General features: G+C 54.9%; 6 protein-coding genes across 6 annotated transcripts; 5 read left to right on the top strand and 1 right to left on the bottom strand.

The window, feature by feature from the left end:
- Nucleotides 1-697: 697 nt before the first annotated feature.
- BFR2 (apoptosis-antagonizing transcription factor) lies at nt 698-2,420 on the top strand (the record flags this gene model as incomplete). The annotated part of the gene is made up of 2 exons (XM_083191279.1): nt 698-755; nt 811-2,420. The coding sequence occupies 2 exons, from the start codon at nt 698-700 to the stop codon at nt 2,418-2,420; spliced, it is 1,668 nt and encodes a 555-aa protein (XP_083052493.1).
- A 1,693-nt stretch (nt 2,421-4,113) lies between these two features.
- On the top strand, nt 4,114-5,477 carry ACO1O0_001799 (thiolase-like protein; the record flags this gene model as incomplete). The annotated part of the gene is made up of 3 exons (XM_083191280.1): nt 4,114-4,244; nt 4,301-4,931; nt 4,998-5,477. The coding sequence occupies 3 exons, from the start codon at nt 4,114-4,116 to the stop codon at nt 5,475-5,477; spliced, it is 1,242 nt and encodes a 413-aa protein (XP_083052494.1).
- Nucleotides 5,478-6,524: 1,047 nt separating this feature from the next.
- On the top strand, nt 6,525-9,347 carry ACO1O0_001800 (uncharacterized protein; the record flags this gene model as incomplete). Its single annotated transcript, XM_083191281.1, has 4 exons — nt 6,525-6,986; nt 7,163-8,263; nt 8,390-8,593; nt 8,718-9,347. 4 exons carry the CDS (start codon nt 6,525-6,527, stop codon nt 9,345-9,347), a joined length of 2,397 nt encoding a protein of 798 aa, XP_083052495.1.
- Nucleotides 9,348-9,566: 219 nt separating this feature from the next.
- On the bottom strand, nt 9,567-11,043 carry ACO1O0_001801 (Bud-site selection protein; the record flags this gene model as incomplete). The annotated part of the gene is made up of 2 exons (XM_083191282.1): nt 9,567-10,790; nt 10,855-11,043. 2 exons carry the CDS (start codon nt 11,041-11,043, stop codon nt 9,567-9,569), a joined length of 1,413 nt encoding a protein of 470 aa, XP_083052496.1.
- Nucleotides 11,044-11,735: 692 nt separating this feature from the next.
- ACO1O0_001802 (SDR family NAD(P)-dependent oxidoreductase) lies at nt 11,736-12,795 on the top strand (the record flags this gene model as incomplete). The annotated part of the gene is made up of 4 exons (XM_083191283.1): nt 11,736-11,814; nt 11,868-12,417; nt 12,484-12,506; nt 12,572-12,795. 4 exons carry the CDS (start codon nt 11,736-11,738, stop codon nt 12,793-12,795), a joined length of 876 nt encoding a protein of 291 aa, XP_083052497.1.
- Nucleotides 12,796-20,125: 7,330 nt separating this feature from the next.
- MIC33 (mitochondrial carrier domain-containing protein) lies at nt 20,126-21,415 on the top strand (the record flags this gene model as incomplete). The annotated part of the gene is made up of 3 exons (XM_083191284.1): nt 20,126-20,142; nt 20,328-21,296; nt 21,367-21,415. The coding sequence occupies 3 exons, from the start codon at nt 20,126-20,128 to the stop codon at nt 21,413-21,415; spliced, it is 1,035 nt and encodes a 344-aa protein (XP_083052498.1).
- Nucleotides 21,416-21,745: the final 330 nt, after the last annotated feature.

Here is a 21,745-nt window from a genome sequence, read left to right on the forward strand (position 1 = left end):
TAGGATACCCGCCCGCAACCCCAGCTTGGCAAACGCCAGAGACAGATTGGCTACCAACTATAAGCAAACAATTTTTACCCAGGCCTTTAGATCCATACCTGCAACTGTGCTCTTGCCCACTCCGCCCTTTGCGGAGGATACGGCAATGACCTTGTCGACTCCTGTGATCTTCCGCCTTTGAGGGCGCTTCGGCCAACTCGGTGGCGTACCCGATCGGGGTAAGCCCTGGCAAGAATTAGCAAGGCCCTCACTTTAAGAATATGGTAGATGCTAACAAGGGGGTTTTCATGCTGTAAAGCTCGACAAGCTTGGAACAACCGAGCTGGAGTCGGTCGCAGTGAACCCATATCGGCTTGCGACTTGTGATAACACGTTGCGATTAAATTACCAACCTAATTGTGTTAAAATTAAAACAATAAACAAATATGAAACATCTTTCAATTACAAAAAGTAGAGAGTCGATATTCAAGTAACAATGGATTTATTTTCAACCCGAGATCTCCACGGTACGAGTATCCGTACGTCGTCGTGATGATGAGGCTGGAGACCCACTTCTTGAGGCGAGCTAATTCTGCCACTATTGACCGCCTAAAAGTTCCCGGTCCCTGGCAGACCCAACTTGGACCGTAAAAAAAATCCGGACGTGGGGTGTTTCAACACTTCAAGACAACGACGCTCAAAAAGCCGAATACACAAAATGGCTAAGCTGAAGGGCCGCGCAAACCTGTTTGAGGACGATGAGCACATTGTCAAAGGTACGCGACACATTGGGAAGACCTGATACGAAATTTTATGCTGACAGCCGTCCAGACTATGACCCCGAAGCCGAAGGTCGCGACGTCGAATCGGACAGCGGGAGCGAGGCCGGCGAAACACAGAATGCCGGCACGGAGCACTACGAGGCTGTCGGCAAGAGCAAATTGAGAGAAAAGGATGCCGCGTCTCTGGGCCCACAGTACAGGGGCTCGAAGGTCTCACGAGCTGCGCTTGAACAAGAGAGCGATGAGGAAGAGGAGGACGAGAACGAGGACGATGGGGCGTCGAGCGGAAGCGAAGAATATGCGGACCCGGACCTGGTGAACTTGGAAGCCGATGAGGCCAAGGCAGGCGATTCCGAAATTGACAGCGACGACGCCCTGGCTGAGTCGGATGAAGATCGCTTCAAAGACTTCGCTTTCCGAGGAAGCTCAAAGCCGGCAAAGCCGAAAGGCAAGAGGGCCACCGCTGCCGACTTCATGTCTTCATCCGACGAAGAGGATGGCGCAGAGGTGGATGACGACGAAGACGAAGACGCTCTTGACGACATGGATGACTCCGAGATGGATGATTCGGGGGATGACGAGGACATGGACGATGGGCTTGATGCCCTTGTTGATGGAGGAGCATCCTCTGAAGAAGAGGATGGCTCGGAGATGGATGATGAAGAGGGAATCAGTGACGAAGAGGACGAGGACGATGAAAGCGAATCGGAGGACGAAGGTGATCGTCCATCAAAGAAGGGCGCCTCCGGTCCGAAGGCGCCTGGTGCCGCATCCGCAAACGCCGATGTTCAAAAGGGCCTGGCGATTCAACAGCAGCGCAAGATCTACGACGGACTTCTCAACCTTCGCATTCGCCTGCAGAAGGCTCTCGTTGCTGCCAACACATTCCCTGCGATTGAGGATGGCCCGGAGGGAGAATCGGAACCTTATGAGGCCGCCGAGGAGGCTGCCGTCAAACTCCTGAATACCATCAGCGGCCTCAAGTTCGACTTCGGCCCCTCTGCCCAAGCCGGGTCCAAGAGGAAGCGTACCATCGACGCGTCGACTCCCAGTGATCAAATCTGGGAACAGCTCCAGGCAGATGAGAAGAGAATTTCCAAAGCCCGGAAGAGTACGCTGGAGAAGTGGTCACAGAAGGTGCGCGCCGTCAACGACCTTTCGGGAAAGAAGAGTCTCACAAGCAACCTGGAGGAGCAACTGGCAAACACCGAGTACCGCCTGGTCAAGCGGACGCAGGTGCCCCGTTCGTGCGCCCCCGCTCAGGCGGCTAAGCGGGTCGCCGAGGATGAGAACATCTACGACGATGCCGACTTCTACCAGCAGCTGCTCAAGGAGCTCGTGGACCAGCGCACCGTCGACACAGCGGGCGACCAGTCGAGCGCGGTGCCCTCGGTCATGCTGACGGCGTCCAAGGATATTAAGATGCGCAAGGCGGTGGATCGCAAGGCGAGCAAGGGCCGCAAGATGCGCTTCACCGTGCACGAGAAGCTGCAGAACTTTATGGCGCCCGAGGACCGGCGCTCGTGGGAGCAGGGCGCTATTGACCGCTTCTTCGGGACGCTGTTCGGCCAGAAGATGGAGCTCAACGAGGAGGAGAGCGAGGATGAGGACATGGAGGGACTCAGTGCTAATGCCGAAGGCCTGCGCCTGTTTGTATAAAAGATGGAAGATCAAATATAAGGAAAACAAAATATTTTTGCAATCCGTTGTCCCATTGTTATGCCGTCAACCCTGTGTTCAGAAAAGGCACTATCAACAGCGCTTGAGCCGCCAGATGCACTGCCGGGCCGCCCAAGGTGCCTCCCAACCCCCTCTGGATGTCGATGCCGCGCTGCATCCTCACGACGGGGTGGTAGCTGCGCTAGGCATGCCTAAAGGCGAGGGAGAAGGTGATGAAGCGCATCGTCCCATCGACCCCAGGCCGGACGAGGAAGATGAGACTGATGAGGTTGGTGAAGAGGAGGCAGCCCCCAATAGCACTGGAGGATTAGGCGGGCGGCGTCGGATAGTGGGGCGAGTTACCTTCGGGGCCGGCGAGAGAGGAGACGATGTTGTAGATGAGGAAGGGAGCCTGGCGAGGGGGATCATGGCCGTGGGCTGGTAGTTTGCCTGGGGTGGACTTGATCTAGTCTCAGCGCAGAACTTCGAAACTCGGTCATCGTTTGTCCCAATCAGGTAACAAACGTATAATATTCTCCGGATTTTTGCTCGAATGGACTGAGAATGTGCAAAGTACTAGCAATATGAATACGAGCGGCAGAGGTGTGACAAAGAGGGTAGCACCGGTAAGTACTCTACTCTACGGCAATCCTGCACCAGTGTTTGTAACTCCGACCACATGAGGTCATTTGACATGGCTTATACGCACTTCATGTAATATATACGAATTAGAGTTATACCCGAGTGCCATCAGCGGGGCATGTGTTATTTGTTGGCTATTGACTGCTTAAACGATCAACGTCGTGCCCATATCTACGGCTTCAGATAAACCCCTCGACCAGTAACAACCCACAGGTTGGCACTTGAAAAGTTGAAAATGAAAAGAAGACATGATTACTGGTGTAAGTATTTGCAGCATAGTTGCCAGGGATGACGCAACTTGTTTTGGTTAGAACTCAGGGGATTGTGAAATGTTACAGTATGCCGGGGCTTGATGTTTGGGCTCCAGGATATAGCAACTTTGCCACAACTACAACATGCACAATTTAGTCACAGCCGATTAAGCCCTGTGAATTGGTTAGAGAGACAGCGCAAGCATGGCCGCTGGGCGACCCTGGAAGGTGCTGGGAGGAGCTTATCACTGGGGCGTATGTAGACGCATTGCCAGGAGTTAGGACAATCCACTGTTGTTGGCGATTTCCGACTTTCGAGGAATCCTTTCGAGCAACAATCTTGCAAGCGCGGTGCGCAACCACTTTCAATGACAGATACATGTTATCGTAGGCGTCATCGTCGTTGCCAAGGCGCGGGGGCAGCGACAACCTGGCCTCTTCCATCCCGCACCTGAAGACTAGAGGGTCAAGGTATCCCCAATCTAGATCACTGTGCCGCTATCCGAAGCTGCTAGAAGGATTCAGAATTATATCTATATATATCTCTAAGAACGACCCTAGATCCTAGGGGTCATTGTTATCTTCATCACACCACTAAACAATACCCCGAGCGTCGCAGCCTTTCCCTTAATCCTTCCATATTCCCATAGTAGACATACGGCATAGGTCTCTTTCTGGAAGCTTGACTGGGCTCCCACCTCCTACTAGACGATCCTCACGACGACCCGATCCCACTTCTTAGTTGCTTCACTGAGCTTTCATATCAGTCTTCCTCTCATCAACCTTCCACATTCACACTAATGGCATCACAAACACCGTTCGGAGAGATAAACCTCTCCATTATAGGCCTGGGGACCCAATACCCACCCCACGAGATCAAGCACAGCGCGTTGAGCATTCTGAGCGAGAAGTTCTATCCCGAGACAGAGTCGTATGTGACTATCCGACTTCTTCATTGGCATCCATGGCATTAACTGCCCATAAAAGAATGAGAAAGGTCCTCGCGGTGAACCAGTGCACTGGCATTGAGTCCCACTCAGCCATCGGCACATTTGACAACCCGCTCCTAAATCAGGACAAGCCCCCGTCGATAAAGGAGATCCACGAAACATTCATGAGCAATGGCGTCCCCCTCGCCGTTAGTGCTGCGCGCAAGGCCATCAAGGAGTCTGGGATCGATCTTAGTCAAATCACCCACATCGTCTCAACGACGTGCACCGACAGCGCCAATCCGGGCTTTGACTTCTACCTCGCCAAAGACCTCGGCATCACGCACCAGGTCGAGAAAGTACTCCTCCACGGAGTTGGCTGCAGTGGTGGCCTTGCCACGCTGCGGACGGGCGCAAACCTGGCACTAGGTCATACCGCCCGCGGGAGACCCGCGCGCGTGCTGTGCGTCGCACTTGAGGTTTGCACAACACTCGTGCGCAGTGAGTTGGACAGTATCAATGAGCTCCAGGAGACTAGGATAGGTGCTTGTCTCTTCTCCGACGGCGCCGGCGCCGTTGTGCTGAGCAACGGTATCGGTGAACCTGCCCAGTCTGTGTACGACCTTCTCGGATGGGACCACCGTATCATTCCCGATACAGAAGACGATCTCGGCTTCAATGTCGATCCTGTAGGCGAGTACTACTAAATCTAAAGAGTATTGGAGAAGTTTTGTAACCTTGGCACAGGCTGGAAGGTCATTCTCACACCCCGAGTTCCCAAAATGACCAGCGCCGCGATCAAACCTGTATTTGAGGATCTCAAGGCCTCACTACCCAACCTCCCTGCTGAATACCAGCAGCCCTCCCATTTCGACTGGGCCATGCATCCAGGAGGCGCAACAATTTTAACGGGCGCCGAGCGCGCCATGGGCATTAGCCCCGAGCACATGCGCGCCAGCTATGACATCTATATCAACCATGGCAATTCGAGCTCGGCCGCCATCTTCAGTGTCATGGATCGCCTGCGAACGAAGGACATGGACGCCATGGCACCCAGTGGCTGCGTGCGCGACTACGTCGTCGGGTGTGCATTTGGCCCAGGAATATCGGTCGAGATGTGTATGCTGAAGCGCAACACGGGCCGGGGGAGCAATTCTAGAATTATCCACGGCATGCAGACCCCCCCTGAGCCGGGCTCTGAATGCGCGAATGGGAACCTCTCAGACAGCGGATAGTCGGCGGGTCGCGAGCCAGTCGGGGGGAGCTGGTCTGAGAGTGGCAAGGAGTTTGTCGCCGAGGCAGTTGAGCGGCTGGTTTAGGAGGGCAAATATTTGGGTAATGGTCATCGCGAAAAGAATAAACAGAGCCACTGAACTGCTCTGACACATTTCATGACCCGAATTCTGAAGACAAGCTTCCTGAAGTATGGCAATCTCCTCTTTTCGGCGGTCTCTGCCTCGCTATTCGGACAATGAGGGAGAGGGCCCAAGGCCCGTTGACGTTAGAAGCGTTCATTTCGAGTGCGACTGCTTCGACCAGATGTTGGTTTCGCATTAGGGATGTTGTCAGATGGGGTCCATCTGAGCGTCATTGAGGATCAGCTTCTGGCTCAGCAAGTCGGGTCTATCTGGCGTCCAAACTGTCGATCAGGTCATTGGTGAGAACAATCGCATCAGTCGGAGCGGGAATAGGCAGGTATATCTCCGTTTTGGATCCCGGGGATTCGGGGATTCGGGGCTTCAATTGGAGCCCAGGAATAATACGTATCGGAGAAATCAACGTGGAAATCGGCACACGTGTTTGACAAACCTGGATCAGGGATGTTATTTTCAGGCACATATGCGGCAGATCGGCCCATCGGGTGTTGAAGCCCCCGAAAACAGGAATTCGTCTGGCGAGTTTTGGGAGCTCAATCCCGGAGCTGTCGACCATGCGAGGTGGGCTCAAACGAGGCGTCCATCCTTGCAGGCGTGCGCCATGGCCTGGAGTTCGTGCCTTATAACATGGCGTACGGGTAGGCAATTTGAGGGTTTCGGCTAGGCAATCCGAACCCCCCAACATGCGCCGCACAAGAAGCCGACGATGTCTGCTTGGGCCTAGTTGACAACCGGTAGTTTCACCATCCGATTAGTTGTCGATCGGTCGACCGACTTGAACTTTCCCCATCACGGACTTCATCGCGCTCGTCAGTGCGAAGGCGGAATTGCGTCGCAGTGGGGGTTTGCGTCTCATGGGGCTGGCTAGAGTTGGCTCTGGTGACACCTGGAAGGCGGAGAGGAACCATGGCGGGAGTCACGTGGGAGATGTGGCTGGGTCGTCTGGGGAAGGAACGGACGGACGCTAACTCGGGACAAGCACGTTTTGGCGGATCGTGGGCGGCTGAGCTCCAAGACTCGCAGGCTAGTTTTGAGCACCTTCCCGATGGCCAGCCGCCTGCCCCCAACCGCGTAATGGAGCAGATTGAGACTCAGGTCACTGACCTGCGATACCTTGCCCAGGCTCCTGTTGCGCTCAGCGAGGCTGCCTCACCTTACGAGGCTCAGCACTCGCAGCCGCAGCCGCAGCCGCAGCCGCAGCCTCACCCCAGCCCCGTCGGCCGTTCCGCATCACTCGGAGACAATTCCGCTCCAGCACCCACTGGTGCCACGACTCCAGCTTCGACGACCGGAGGCAATGGCAACAAGCGCAAGTCAGTCGACGACAGCGGCAGCGCCAGCAAGCAGACCAGAAGTAAGAGGAATAGGGTAAGCACTTCATGTGATTCCGGGGGCCCCCCTCACGTGGCCATTGACCCCTCCATGCTAACGGTATCTCTCTTGTCGCATAGTACATTTCCATCGCATGGTATGTCGTCCTGCGCATATATCTTCCCCTTGCAAAAGGCCCAGCTATTTGGCCGCAAGCGCATCGCCGTGCATAGGATTCCCCGACTAACTGCGACTCCAGCAACGAGTGCAAACGTCGCAAAATCAAGTGCAATGGCGAGACCCCGTGCCAACGATGCGGCAACCTCAACCTGGCATGCCTGTACGCCCCGAATTGCTGCTCCAACAACTTTAAGGACTCGGACGAATTCAAGCAGGTCACGGACCAGATTGGCAACCTACAGAGAGAGGTAACTGCGCTGAATCAGACCGTCCGAACCCTACAGAGCGACCCGACTCGGCTCGCCGCTGTCCAAGATCGCCTATTGCCTGCCGTCTCGCCGTCCCCGCCATATCAATCTATGCCAGCGCAACGCGCTGATACCTCATATGGAAAGTATGGCTCATTCAGGGGTCCGACAAGCATGGCTTACAGCCTGGACGTCGCGAACAACACTATTTCCAATATGGGGTACAAGGGAATTGGAGAGGGTGAGGACCAGCGAGCTCAACAACCCTCGGAGGGAGTAAGCCCGCAGGTTTCAGATACGACGATTTTGGTTGACCCTCTTGTCGAGTTTGGAAAGGATGAGATGGTGCGGCTATGCCGGTTTCATGAAGAGGAAGTGGGCCTTATGTATCCCGTCGTCGACATCCAGTCCGTCATATCCCACGCCAAAAGCCTGGCGTCCTTTATCGACACACTGAAAACCCAGCGCCCGCTCCGGGCACTTAACGACGACAAGACCTTACTACTCAAAATGGTCATGTGTTGTGCGCTTGTTGTGGAAGAGCACGGACACAGCGACAAAGCCGTCCGACTTTATGAAAGCATGGAATCTGTGATCAATCGCAAGCTCATGTCAGATGACAGCAATGTGTCTAACCTTCCTCTGCTAGCATTATTGGGAGGCTACCGGTATCTCTCCAATGATGAGGTTCTCGCCTGGAGGGTCATTGGCCAGGTCGCGCGACTGTGCCTCGAGCTGGGAATTCACAGATCTATGGGTCTCCTGAAAATAAAGGATGAGCAGGAAAGAAAGAATGCTCTTGTTAGTTTCTGGTCTGCCTACGTCCTCGACCGGAGGTGGGCTTTCGGAACCGGCCTACCATACGTTGTCCAGGACAATGAGATTGACCCCCAGCTACCAGTTCCCGTAAGCTGACCACGCTTCAAAACAACTAAAGCGCTTTAGTGAAGCTAACTTCTAATGTAGGACGAGCATCCATATCTGTCCGCTATGATCACGTATTCCCGTTTATGTCCCAAGGTATGGCGACAGGTGACCCATTTCGAGCCCGTTTTGGCGCGAGAGTTGCGCCATGAGGAAATCGAACGTCTGGACCAAGAGATACTTCAATGGTACGAGACCGTGCCAGAAGAAGTCAAGGTTCGGAATTGGAGTAAAGAATGGCGGCATATGACCTCGACTCCATCATACAATCTTCAGCGCCTACGAATTTGGACATATCTCAGGCTCAACCAGGTATGTCGATCGATTCTGGTCGTAGTTAGTGGTGGACCCTAACAGATGTTAGATTCGTATCTGGCTATATACGCCGGTCTTGCATAGTGCTACGAGCATCATGTCTAACCCTGGCCAAGCGCAGCGTGTGATTGACCTCGCCAGGGACACGATACAGTATTTACATCACCTTAACAGCACGACAAACCTTTACCGGAAGATCCAAGTCTTCTATCACCAGTTTCTCACATCCGCCATCTCGGTCGTGTTTTTAGCCTCAGTTCACGCGCCTGTTCGCTTTAGCGCTGTTTGTCGAGAAGAGTTTTACCTTGCCCTTGAGTTGGTCAAGGATCTATCAGCCAAGAGCTGGGTATCGCAGCGACTTTGGAGGACTATCCGGTCACTTAAGGACGTGGCACCACGTTTCGGGCTCAATCCCGACGATGACCCTCATTCGACAGCAGCACTGGGGATGATTGGTCTTGCTAGGGGTCACATGGACCCGGGGTCTGCGGGTCAGTCCCCTTTTCAACGGCCACCGATGCCTCCGCGACAACATTCACAGCAGGGAGCACAAGTTGACCACAACGGAGCCATGATCCAGAGCGAGATGTCTCGGATATTCGAGGGCTATGTGGGCTTGAATGGTGTTCAGCATATGGGCGATGACGAGGATGGGGCCCGTACTGGCTCCGACCTGCACAGTCCAGGTTCAGGCGGCGGTGTATACGGAGCGGATGACACCGTGTTTCCACAATTTCGCGAGATGTTCTAATCCGCCAGGATCTAATATTATGACCATGGTCACCAAGCGCTGCCATATAGACGATGAAATAAGATATCGCTGTATATTCCCAGACTGGGTATCTCCATGTCTTATGCGGATGTTCTTTACGTGAAACTTTCATGTAGAGGCGGTAGCCAACTCCCAGTGTACATGACAGATTGCTCGCTAGCATCATGCCAGTCCGGCTGCTTGATGCCTGCAAAGCGACTAATCGAACACGACCTTCTGGCCTGAAAACCCAAGCGCCTTCTGCGCATCCTTGGCCTTCTTAGCCGCCTCCCAACTGGGATGTAGCGGTCCCTCATTATCCTTCTTGACGGGCCTCGGCTTCTCCTGAGCCGCACCACCGCCCTCGCCATCCCGCGTCCTCTTGGCAAACGGGTTCGCAACCCCCTTCTTCCACGGCGTCCTCCGCCCCTGGTCCTCGCCGTCCACCGCGCCGCGCCGCATGTCCCACCCGGAGTCCCGCCCGCCGCCCTTGCCCTTCTTCTTCTGGGTCTCCTGCAGGTGCTTGGCGCTGGCGCCGTACTTCTTCTCCCAGATGGCCTGGCGGGCGCGCTGGCCCCGGCGCTTCTTGGGCGGCGCGATGTCCACGTCCGACGCCGACTCGGAGCCCGAGACGTACCCGCCCATCAGGGACGGCAGGAACGTCGAGTCCCGCGTGGGGCCGGTGGGCTGGGCGCTCCTCTTCTCCTTCTTCTTCTTGGCTGGCGGCGGTGAGGGCGAGGGTGAGCCTGATGCTTCCTCCTCCTCCTCTTCTTCTTCTTGCGGTGGCGGTGCTGACTCTTCATCGTCTGACTCGGACCCGGATCCAGAGAGGGAGATGTCGTCCAAGTTCACCTTCTCCTTCCCCCTGAATCGCTCGTACAGCTTTTCGTCCACCTCATCATCCTCGTCAGATGAGCTCCCTAGGAGATTGTCGTACTTTGACAACGCATCCTCTTCATCAGCCTCCACCTCGCTGTCCGACTCTGGCTCTCCCACCGCAGGTCCAGGCTCGTCCACATCGCTCTGGAAGCCCTCAAAGTCTGTCTCGTCTTCCGCCTCCTCCTCCTCCTCCTCCTCCTCCACGACCGCCGCTTCCGGCACCGGCTTCTTGTCCTCGGTAGCACCGCCGCGTATCCGGTCCGACGGCTGCTCCTCCTGGTCTTCCCGCTTGGCCTTCTTGGGCTGCTTACCCTTGCCCGGCGGGGGCACGTTGAGGGACTGGCAGACAAACTCGACGGCCCGGTCTACAGCCTCCTTGACGGGCTTGCGGTTGTACAGCCCGCTCGTGACATTGTGCAGGGCCGCGCGCTCCTCCTCTGCGAGCTTGGGCTTCGGGACGCCGGCGCGGATCTCTTCGGGGAGGTCGGTCGAGGCCGCGATGGACTTGACCTTGAGCAGCGACGAGGAAAGATGCGACTGCGCAGTCTGATGCAGATCGAGCGACTAATAGCATTGACATCAGCAAAGAAAGAAAAAAGTAACAGCATCTAGAGTGCCCTTGTCGTACCTTGAGCACGGCGATCTCGCGCTCCAGCCTCTGCTGCTTGTCCGGGGTGACGCCCTGTTCGTGGAGCCGCTTGCTGAGGCGCTGGCGCTCGAAGCCCTTTGCGGCCTTCAGCGCTCTGAAGATTTCATTCTGGTACTTGTCGAGCTTCTCGAGGAGGCTGGGCTCGGCGTTGCGCTTCCGTTTCGGCATGGTGATCGGTGGAGCGCGTCGGCTTTTTCTGCTGATAACCTAATTAATCGATGGGCTTTTCCATGTCGGATGGCTTACAAAAAATTAGTTTGCGTCAGGGTCGACTAGTGTGAACTGAAAAGTTACACTGTGCGTTGTCCACAAATCGCAGGCTAGAGTCGCCTACATCACAGTGCGCCGCGCTTTTCAATGGAGCAACAAAGCTACGAATACTCGGGCTTATAAATTACTATTTCTGGTGTAACCCCTGTGAAATTTGGCACTGTACTATGACAATATTGGTGTATCTACTGCGACGGCAAACCTAGCTATCAATTACACTTATCATGGTGATATCTGTATGCTTCTTCCGGCGATGCTAGAAAGTTATTAGTGGCGGCTACAGCTCCATTGCAGATTTAGTACAGATACAGCCCGAGGAGCTTCAGTCTTTCAATTTCTCTTGGCGCAGATACGATGACAAGCGACCAGAGCTGGGAAGTGGACTTTGTTTATCATCCATGGTGGGGGTGAAGCAACGTGCGCGGGGTATATGATAGCGTGATGGTATCCACGAGGTGAGATCACGACACTCGACAATACCAAACTCAGCATTCATTATCTCCTGTCTCTCTGCAGTCGGTTGGCATACTTGGAATTCAGATTCCGCTTTTGATCATTTAAATAACTTTAACACGCCATAGAAGCCCGCAATGACATCCAACGATCTCTCGGCTAGCGCCCTCTTCAACGTGAATGGCCTCGTGGCCCTTGTCACCGGTGGAGGAACAGGTGAGTCACCAGGCAGCATTGGAAGGCAAGAGACAGAACTGACGTCGGAGAAGGAATCGGCCTCATGATGACCAAGGCGCTGGCCCAGAACGGCGCCGCAAAAGTGTACATCGCCGGCCGTCGTCGCGAAGTCCTCGACGCTGCCGCCGGCGCAACTGGTCCCAACGTGATCCCCATCCAGTGCGACGTCACCTCCAAGGACAGCCTCAGGGCCGCCGTCGAGTTCATCGAGAAGGACGCCGGTTACCTCAACCTGTTGATCTGCAACTCGGGCACCGGCGGTCCCCAGGTCAAGCCCCTGCGGCCCGAAACGTCGTTGGAGGACTGGGCGACCGAGAGCTTCGATATTCCGTTTGATGCCTACGTCAACACGTTCGCCATCAACACGGCGTCTGTGTGGTTCACGGCCATGGCGTTCCTGAAGCTGCTGGACCAGGGCAACAAGAAGGGCAACGTGGAGCAGTCGTCACAGGTCATCGTCACGAGCTCCATCGCCGGGTTCAACAAGAAGGCACCTGGGGGTTGGCCGTACGGCCAGTCCAAGGCTGCGGCGACGCTGGTAGCGAAGCAGCTCTCGGTTGCGCTGCCTCAATGGAATATCCGGTGAGCAGGAGTGGCCTATACGAGACAACTGTATAGCTTGAGACTGACGAGATGACACATAAACAGAGCCAACTGCATTGCGCCAGGATGTAAGTCGACAACAAACAGACCTTTGAAGCCTAGAATGCGATGCTAACCGCCTCACCTTCGGCAGTGTTCCCCAGCGAAATGTCAGAGCCCATTGTCAAGGCTTACGCAGGAGAGACTGGCATACCCGGCGCTGTTCCCAGGGAGATGGTGCCCCAGGGCAGGATGGGAGACGAAAAGGACCTGAGTGGGACGTTGCTGTACCTGGCCTCGCGGGCCGGCGCGTACACCAACGGAGATGTTATCGTCCTCGACGGAGGGCGGCTAGGCACGTTCCCTTCGGTAAACTAAGAGGTTACTCGAGGTGACTCGGGGGCTACGACGGGCGTTTTAGACGTGAAGGATGCAAGACAAAAATAGACCGCAAGGCCCGGTATCAACGGTGGCTCAGCACCGCCTGACTAGACGGACATACATACATACATAGGCACATAGACGTTGCATGGAATTAGACCGGACGGCAGGAGATGAAGACGGAAATCATACAGCCGACTTAGATCCGAGTCTCGATCCAGAGGGTTGCAATCGGAACGGTGCCCAACATGTTGCTCAAATCCCGCAGAGGTCTCCCCCTGGTTACATCGGAAGCGTCCCGTCCAGCGACATCGGGTGCGGGTTTCCCACGTCTCTGAGATTGGGATCTGTATTCCTTGGTATTCCGCCATGCAAGGCCCCAGGTCCCAAGGAGGGAAGCGCGATTAGCGACAGGCTTTCTGATGGGTGGTGACGGCTCGGCGCTGCTGGCCGAAGCAGGGGTTCTGCGCTCTACACGTCGCCGAGCTGGCAGTAAAGCAGCGATCAGTACTATCGGGATTAGCCCAGACCGCAGGCGACTGCCGCGATTTGCGGTCCCGGAAAAGTTCAAGGTCGCGGGTTCCATGCGGATATTGCGGCTTCGCAGCGGCTTCATCGTGGGTTCATCGTGGGTGGATTGGCCGTCTATCGGTGATCCATCGCCTGCCGGACAGACGGGACCCCACCGGAAGTTTTCGGCTCACACCGGTTCCAAAGAGTAATACTGCAACAATAAGGTGCCCAGAGGCAGCCAGCACTTGAAGTCGGGCCATTATTGAAAGGACGATGAGTGGAAAATCACAAATGCCTGTGTTATGGTAGTCCTGAGTGCTGGGAATAGGCGCTGGGCCCTCCTCAGGGTGGCTAGGGGGTAAGTACCACGTACTACGCAGCATACGTTGTCTCTTCGTTACGGTGATTCTAACTGAGAAAAGCTGTAGAGCATATGTCTATAGAAGAATTTATTATTTGCCATTAAATAGAGCCTGGAGGACTATAATAAGGAAAGTTGCTTTGTGCAGTACCCTAAATGGCCATTTCGCCACGACGAGGATATTCGGAATCCCAAAGACAAACAGGAAGGACTTGTAGTAGGTAGACTTCAAGCCTTGAACATTAGGTTTTCTCAACGCTCTGTGGTAGTAACTCTCATTCGGTGCGAACGAGACAGCTATCTTCATCTCCAACGTGACTCATTAGTAAACTCTAGGGAATAGACATAATAGGGCTGGATGCTCGCGCTTATGTTTTGAACTTTGCATATACGGATACTCACCAATAATTATTATTTACGCCATGACTATCTATAAACATTCAATCCAACAACAACCCCTACCGTCAACAAATCTCGGTCCCACGCAAAACAACAGTGCAGCATATCTTCCTCGCGGCTCAAACATCAGTCACATCTTTTTCAGTACCTCGGGGTGGTAACCGTTACTAACTCCAGGCTGAGATGTCTGGTATTGCAGGCGCCTTAGCAATTGCCATATCAAGCATAACAAATGAAAGACGAGAAGGCCCGCTTGGTCTCCGCAAAGTCATCGTTTTTACCGACTGTCAAACTGCCATAGGTCAGCTGCCAAAGCCTAGAGAATATACCAAGGAGCAGCTTCAAGGTTATGCTCTTGCTCGCAAGCTTGTAAAAAGATCTCAATACCTACATCGTCTTGTCATTTCACTTGAAATACACTGGGTTCCGGGTCATTGTAAAGATATCCGAGGAAATATGCGTGCGGATGCTGGAGCGCGGCGAACAGCAAAAAGCAACATTAATGTCTCTGAGAGAGAAGTTATACAATTCACTTTATAGTATATATCCAGGAGTTATGCATTAATGCATGTAATATCCGGGCTTCGATAAAGACGGAGAATTAGCCATGTAGCCACGTGGGCATCCTTAATATCACTTAGGCTACGCTCGTGACACCTCCAGTTTATTGCTTAATGAAATCTTGGCTCTAGGCCACAGCTTCAACCTACCTCTACCAAAACAAGAACTCCTTCATGAGAAGCACAGAAGGCATGCTGCGTGGGTTACCTCACTTGCTCGCCGAACCGCAATCATCTGCCGTCCCTCACGTCGCTCTATCAGTCCGTAACCTGACCTGTCGTTCTACCATCTCCATAAAATGAGTAGTCTCCGAGCCACCAATCACCACTGAATATCCCTCCCGCTCAGCCTGGGCAACTGCGCATGGCATGCAGCAGTCACCCTGGTATAGCTGGAGAACTGGTTGGGTACAGCAGAGAAACTGGGATTCCTCATTGCGATGCGTTAGGGTTATTCCGATCGCATCTTTGCCCGCAGCAACCGGTGCCATGACAGAAGTAGTTTTGACAGGTTTTACGTAGTCCTTAGGATCGAGCAATGCCGAAAGAGAGTGGTCACAAGGGTCACCCGGAGTGAGACTCATAAGGCCCAAGTGAATATCAACAAAATCCACGTCGACGGTGCTGCTGCCTCGCTTGATCTGGCATCGGAGCCAAAGTGCCTCGCAAGTATCCTTCGAAGCTGGACGTAGAGTCATGAGAAGGCTGCTATGCTCACCGAGCCTCGAAACAGCTATCGGGCCCTTTGTCATGGATGCTTTTGCTTTCTGCCTGGCCATCTTCTTCACCGTCCTTATTTCCGGCATTACTGAGATGATGACGTCATAGCTATCAGAGCGGTAGAATAGTCTTCCATCGACCAGCTTATACCGTACAGTCAATGGATTGGTTATCCTCGGGGCTTCAAGAGTTCCGGGGTAGATGGTCGAGGCGCCAGAGCTGCTGCATATTCGAGGTGATTCAAAATCAGAAACTACCGCTCGACCGGCAAAATTCAAAATTTGACGGTGTATATTGTCAATGTCAAGGCCGTAATAGTCGGAATTCTGGTTGAAAGAGTTCCAGAGAAATTCCGAAAACTGTTCATCATGGCGGTTTCTAACAGCGTAGAGTTTTATTGAACTGTTCTGTGACGCTTCCACGAAGAGAAATAGCAGCGCGAAGTTTGCAATCTGGCCTATAGCCGACCAGAGCTGGGCAACCGTGCATGATTTCTGCTTGTCTCTGGCTATTGTGTTGTCCTTTAGACGTACTAGGGGGTTCCATGGATCTTTAGTAGTGCAAGTTCCGCAAGTACAATGCGAGGGAGGCAGTGCCGTCGAGATCATGCTGTGAAGCGTCTGGTAATAGTCCAACACCGGGGCCTGTAATTCTTCTGAAGGACGGCAAAGTACTTTCTGGAGACGGTCCTTGATGGTTTCTCGATAATTTGGCCCTAATAGAATCCACATCCCCTGCGCTGGGAATCTTTGTGCAGGATATAAGTCGAAGCTTCCTCCGTAGTAGTCTCGTCGTGTGAATGAGATTGCCATAGACGCTATCAAGTTCGCCACGGCGCCTTGAAGTTTTGGTGATACTCGTGGATCGGCACCAGCGGTTGCAAGGAAAATATCTAGGTGACTGGGCAGTATACCATCCAATGCGAAGCTCAGTTGTTGGTTAAGTTCGTTTCGGCCCTCAACGATGTGCCTTTTTCGAAAATCAGTTGTGTTGGGTTCCAGCTTGCTCTCGAGGTGAATTTCTGTCGCAGCCTGCGGGGAATTGGTGACTGAAAACACGATATTATCTCGGCGTCCAGATATGATAGTCTTTCCATCAAACAGTACCGAGACGTCATCGGGGCACATCGCAAGGACCAACGCTAACCACGTTCCTACACACTTCGTCCCAGAGACTTGAAGAATCAGGTTTTCGTCTTGCAGAGCGTCTCGAACCTGGTTCAAAAAGGCGTGCATATCCTCCTCGCCTGGAGTGTTGGCCAGGTCTCGTGGACTCTCCAACCCAGCGTCGAAAAATAATTCCCTAACCCGAGTGACGTGTAGAGCCAGGTGGTTTCCGAAACCGAGACATGCCAGTTTGCTATCCAAGACCATGCAAACACGCCCCAGCTGATTTGGTGAAGCATTCTGGCAGTCTTGGGGCAGGGTATCTTGAGAGAGGCCGTGCAATATCGCTCCACATTGGTCTTTCGAGTAGAGACTTCCAAGGGCACAGCAAAGCAGCGCAGCGGTTCGCCCACCTGGAGTCTGGCTCATAAGAGACGAGGTATCGCCCTTTTCCCACCCAACCCAGGCCTCCAGCCTCGCCAGCCTGACAGATGGTGCCCTAGATAGAAGATCCGGGAGCTTCGCTGCCCAGGGACCGTTGGACTGAAAGCAGGAACCAATTGCCTCGACTTGAATTACAGCGTAGTGATTGACATTGTCCCGCGAAATTGCTCGCATAATCCCTTGGGTGAAACTGACAGTGCTAAGTGCTGCTCCAGGAATCCCTACAATGTCTGCCTGGGTGGCCACTCCATTGTCGCTCACCATGGCAAAAGCTGTCTGTGGAGCTTTGTGGTGCTCGACCTATTTTTCAAATAAGGGTAGACGGATAGAGTGCTCCTAGAATCGAAAAAAATAGCGGTGATTTTGGCCGCTTTGAAGCTGTGCCAAATCCAGCGGCTAGGGGAAGCCAGCGTGGAAGAAAACTTTTGCTTCTCACTTGCCTACCTACTTATATAATAGAAGTTCCATCGCAGAGAGGCGGCCGTTGGCTCAGATAACTTTTCCTTCACCGCCGATGCACAGCTCATCGATTGGGCAGTGGGCACAACTGACAGGGTGAACCGAGTTTGGGTCGCCCCGGGGATCAATTGTACATGTAAGGCAGCGGACTGTGGCTGAGCAGCCGCGAACATGGCGCAGCCCAGTCATGATCCAAGCACTGCCTCTGCGTCTGAGCAGGGGGGAAGAGTGAAGTTGGATTGATGCCAGGAGGTGATGATGTCGTGTTGATTGTGTGGGTAAGAATGTTAAGAATGCTGTCCGAGTTGTGTACAGTGCGTTAAATATCTTCCCACTTGCAGTGCCTTCCTCCTGCCTTCAATAGATCCTGCCTACGAAGTAGCTACAACCATCCTCCCACGGCCTCCACAACGGGTGGCTCCTACCTTGACCACCTACCACCTGCATGCAACCTGGCGGTAAATTAATACACTGAGTATTGGTATGATATGAGCTCGGGATGAGGAGAGATCTGGCGCAAAGGCGGCATGCACGCTGTTCCGAATTTGGACAACACACCCAGCCACGGTCAAGCCCATCAACTCCAAGAACAGAGTCGATGCCGGAGCGGCGACCGGATCACCGAGAGAAACAGTCTCCACAAACCCCCGGACGACTCGGCGCTGAGCCCCCAACGCCGGCCACAGCCCAGCTCGCACGTCCCAGTGCGCAGCGCGTCATTGAGCGTCATTGCCTCATTGGGCACGGGAGTTGCCTTAATTTGGTTTCACTGATGGATGCCAATAGTGCCCCGACGCGAACCGTTCTCGACGGCGCAATATTATTCAAAAATCCGAGCCATTTTCTCATCACTCGCGCGGACTGGCGTCACTCCACCCGTGGCCCCGAGCCCGGCCGCCTCTCCGTGTTGGTGCTGAGCTCCGCCGAGCACTGGAGCTTGTCGTCGTCACTGGCCAGCTCTGCACGTCGGAGGCTCTAACCGAGGATCTGTGGCTTCCGTACTGCCGCAGTGCCGCAGTAACCGTACCCTTGGGCCTGGGGCGCCTTCCCTGCTTCTGGAGTCCCCTGCGCCCGGCGCTAGAATGTAGAATGATGTGGGATCTGGGAAATCCCCCGCAAGTCGCAACTGTGAGCGCAAATGCGACGCCGTTGACTGGTGGTAGTTTGCCCAGCCCAGCGCCTCCTCCCCCACCGTCTCCCGTTGGTACCACGGCTGGACCAAACTCCTGCAGCCTCCAGTGGAACTCTGCAAGCACCAAGTCGTAATAGCCCTTACCCGGGCTCTCCATTCCGGAATTTCCGCCCATTCGATATCTGCGGCATTGATGCCAAGATCTGTGTCATTGTTATTATCTCCGCGTCAATTGCATCTTGTCCTGCCACTGGTGGTGTTGCATTTCGTCGTGTCCGAGTGGCACGTATCAGAGCCAACCCCCCTCTCTATTAACACGCAAGGAAAGGGTAGTACTCACCACATATTGCCCGCTCCCAAAACTTGATCAATTTCGGGGATTTTCGCGGCCATCGTCGTCTCGCCATCATGAGATGACCCCCCTCCGTGCGAGCCGTGGTACGCAGCTGCCCCCTAGCCCAAAGTCAAACCGCCCATCACCAGCGACGGCGACCATCCGCCTCCACCCTCCAGACCCCGCACACAGCATCATCTGGCACGAGAGACACTGCTGTACGCCGTGATGCTCGCTCCCCGTTGTAGCCCAAGGTACGCAGCAGACCGGCCGCGGTGAGTGGTCGAGATGGTCGCCCATCTCAGTTGGTGGTGGGTGGCCAGTGGATGGCAGCCTCCAGCATCCCGGGCGGTTGATTTCATCAACGAGATGCAATTACTATAGTAGTATGGATGCACACACCTCGGGCAGCCTCGCTCCTCGTAGCGTACTGCTTCATTTTATGTGTCGCGTGTACGTCCCCGATTCCTATAGTTCCCGTTCATGCCTCCCTCTCCTCCTCCCTCTTCCCCCTCCTTCTCGATGCCTCTGTCACCACTTCTCCTCCTCTTCCTCTCCTACTCCCTCTTGTAAGCCACCACCACCACCATCCTCAGCTTCCCACTGGTTGTACTGGACTTCCCACGATTGCGCCGACGCTGATCCCGAGCAATTCCCATCTCTCGGTATCTGGACTGTCACTGCAGCCGCTCAAGTATCCAGCCTTCTCGCTGTTCGGGTTCTGACCTGAGTCAATCGTGTTGTTTCGCTCCCCCCTTCCACCTCTCTCCTCCGCATTTTAGGCAGTTTCAACCCCGCAAACCGCCACTTCCCCGCCCATCTCTATTGATTGTCACAAGCTCGAGCTTGGAGCTCCCAGCTTTTGTGTTGTACGCCTTTTCTGGCATATCTATCCTCAAACGCGGCCGTTTTGGTGAGTCTGCTCCTGTTCCTTCTGTCGTCAGTCGTTCGCCCGTCGTCATGGGGATCTGCAAACCCCAGTCATCAGCTCCACTCGACGTTAAACGCGCGCACGGAGCCCACTATATGATGACCCTGCAGCCCCATCCCGGGCGGGCACCCTGCACTTCCCGACGAGGGCTCCACCGGCCACCGGCCGTCCTTTCATGCCGAGCACAGCGCCGACCCTCTGGTTTCGTATGCCCGAGGTGACCTCCCGGGTCCTGTTCGGTACTGAAACTAGGCACTTCCGAGCTCGGCTGTGTATGTGGGCTCTCTCGAGTTAGGCATCAACCCCCAGACACACACTGGTGACGCGCTGGCTCCGCGGGCTCGTATGCGGCATGATATTAAATGGCCATGGCGCCCACACCACCGTGAGGGTACGCGGGCTAACGTGAAGCAACCTTGAAAAGAACCAGGTCCACCGGCGCCTCCCACCACCTCTCGACGTCTGAACACCGACGCCGTCTGGTACCGGAACCGAGTTCGACCGTCTCCTCTCCCGAATACTTAACCCTCAGCACTAGCTCCACTCCTCCATAGACGACCCTCTCTGGAGGCCGTGGTTGATCCTTATGACTTCTGGACCCCTCAAGCAAGCCGCCGAGTCCGCCCGGACCAAGAGTTCAGAGATGATGGGCGCTGCTAAGCAAGACACGGCCGCCGTGGCCACCGATCTGCTACACACGCCCATGGTGCGTGCCGCCCTGCCCTTTGTCAACGGCGGCATCGCTGGCATGGTGGCCACCACCGTCATCCAGCCCGTCGACATGATCAAGGTGCGCATCCAGCTCGCCGGCGAGGGCACCTCGGGCGGGCCCAAGCCCACTGCCCTCTCCGTCACTCGACAGATTCTCAGCAGCGGCAAGGCCCTCGACCTCTACACCGGTCTGTCGGCCGGCCTGCTGCGCCAGGCCGTGTACACCACCGCCCGCTTGGGCTTCTTCGACACCTTCATGAAGACCCTGACCCAGCGGGCCAAGGACCAGGGCGGGCAGATTGGCTTCGCCGAGCGCGCGGGCGCGGGCCTCACGGCGGGTGGTCTAGCCGCCATGGTCGGCAACCCGGCGGACCTGGCGCTGATCCGCATGCAGAGCGACGGCCTCAAGCCGCTGGCCGAGCGCAAGAACTACAAGTCGGTCATTGACGCGCTGGGCTCCATTGCGCGCAGCGAGGGCGTTGCGGCGTTGTGGTCGGGCGCCGCGCCCACCGTCGTGCGCGCCATGGCGCTCAACTTTGGGCAGCTGGCCTTCTTCAGCGAGGCCAAGGCCCGGCTCAAGGCCAACACGGACCTGTCGACTCGCACGCAGACGCTGAGCGCCAGCGCCATTGCCGGTTTCTTTGCCAGCTTCTTCAGCCTGCCGTTCGACTTTGTCAAGACGCGCCTGCAGAAGCAGCAAAAGGGTCCTGACGGGAAGCTGCCGTACCGCGGCATGGTTGACTGCTTCGCCAAGGTGGCCCGCGAGGAGGGCATGCTGCGATTCTACCGCGGGTTCGGGACGTACTACGTCCGCATTGCTCCCCATGCGTAAGTGATGATGAATCCGCATTGCATTCCACTGACTTGCTGGTTCATCGGCTGACTCTGAAATTTGCAGAATGGTGACGCTGATTGTGGCCGACTACCTCGGGTTCTTGACGAAATAGACGAGCTGCGTCGATACCTAGAGAGAAGGAATTAAGTGGGCTTTTGGCGTTTCGGTTTCGTTGAAGGATGCATCATCTTGCTCCTGGATGGGAGGAGTAGTTGCTATACCATGGTGCGAGTTCTTCTTCTTTTTTGTTTAGTGTTATGCACGCAAACATCCATACCTAAGTAGTATTCTTTTGTGGAATCAATACCAATGTCATCACAATGTGCACATCCACTGGCGATGAGAATGTGGCCTGTGTCTCTGCTGCCGTTCAGTGAAGAGGAGAAGGATGAGGAGGTGAGAGAATTCAGAGCGCGGCTCCACCGGGCGATGACCAATTGAC

This window comes from Amphichorda felina (genome assembly GCF_050947745.1).
Source record: "Amphichorda felina strain 45539 chromosome Unknown scaffold_2, whole genome shotgun sequence".
In the NCBI taxonomy this organism is placed as follows: domain Eukaryota; kingdom Fungi; phylum Ascomycota; class Sordariomycetes; order Hypocreales; family Bionectriaceae; genus Amphichorda; species Amphichorda felina.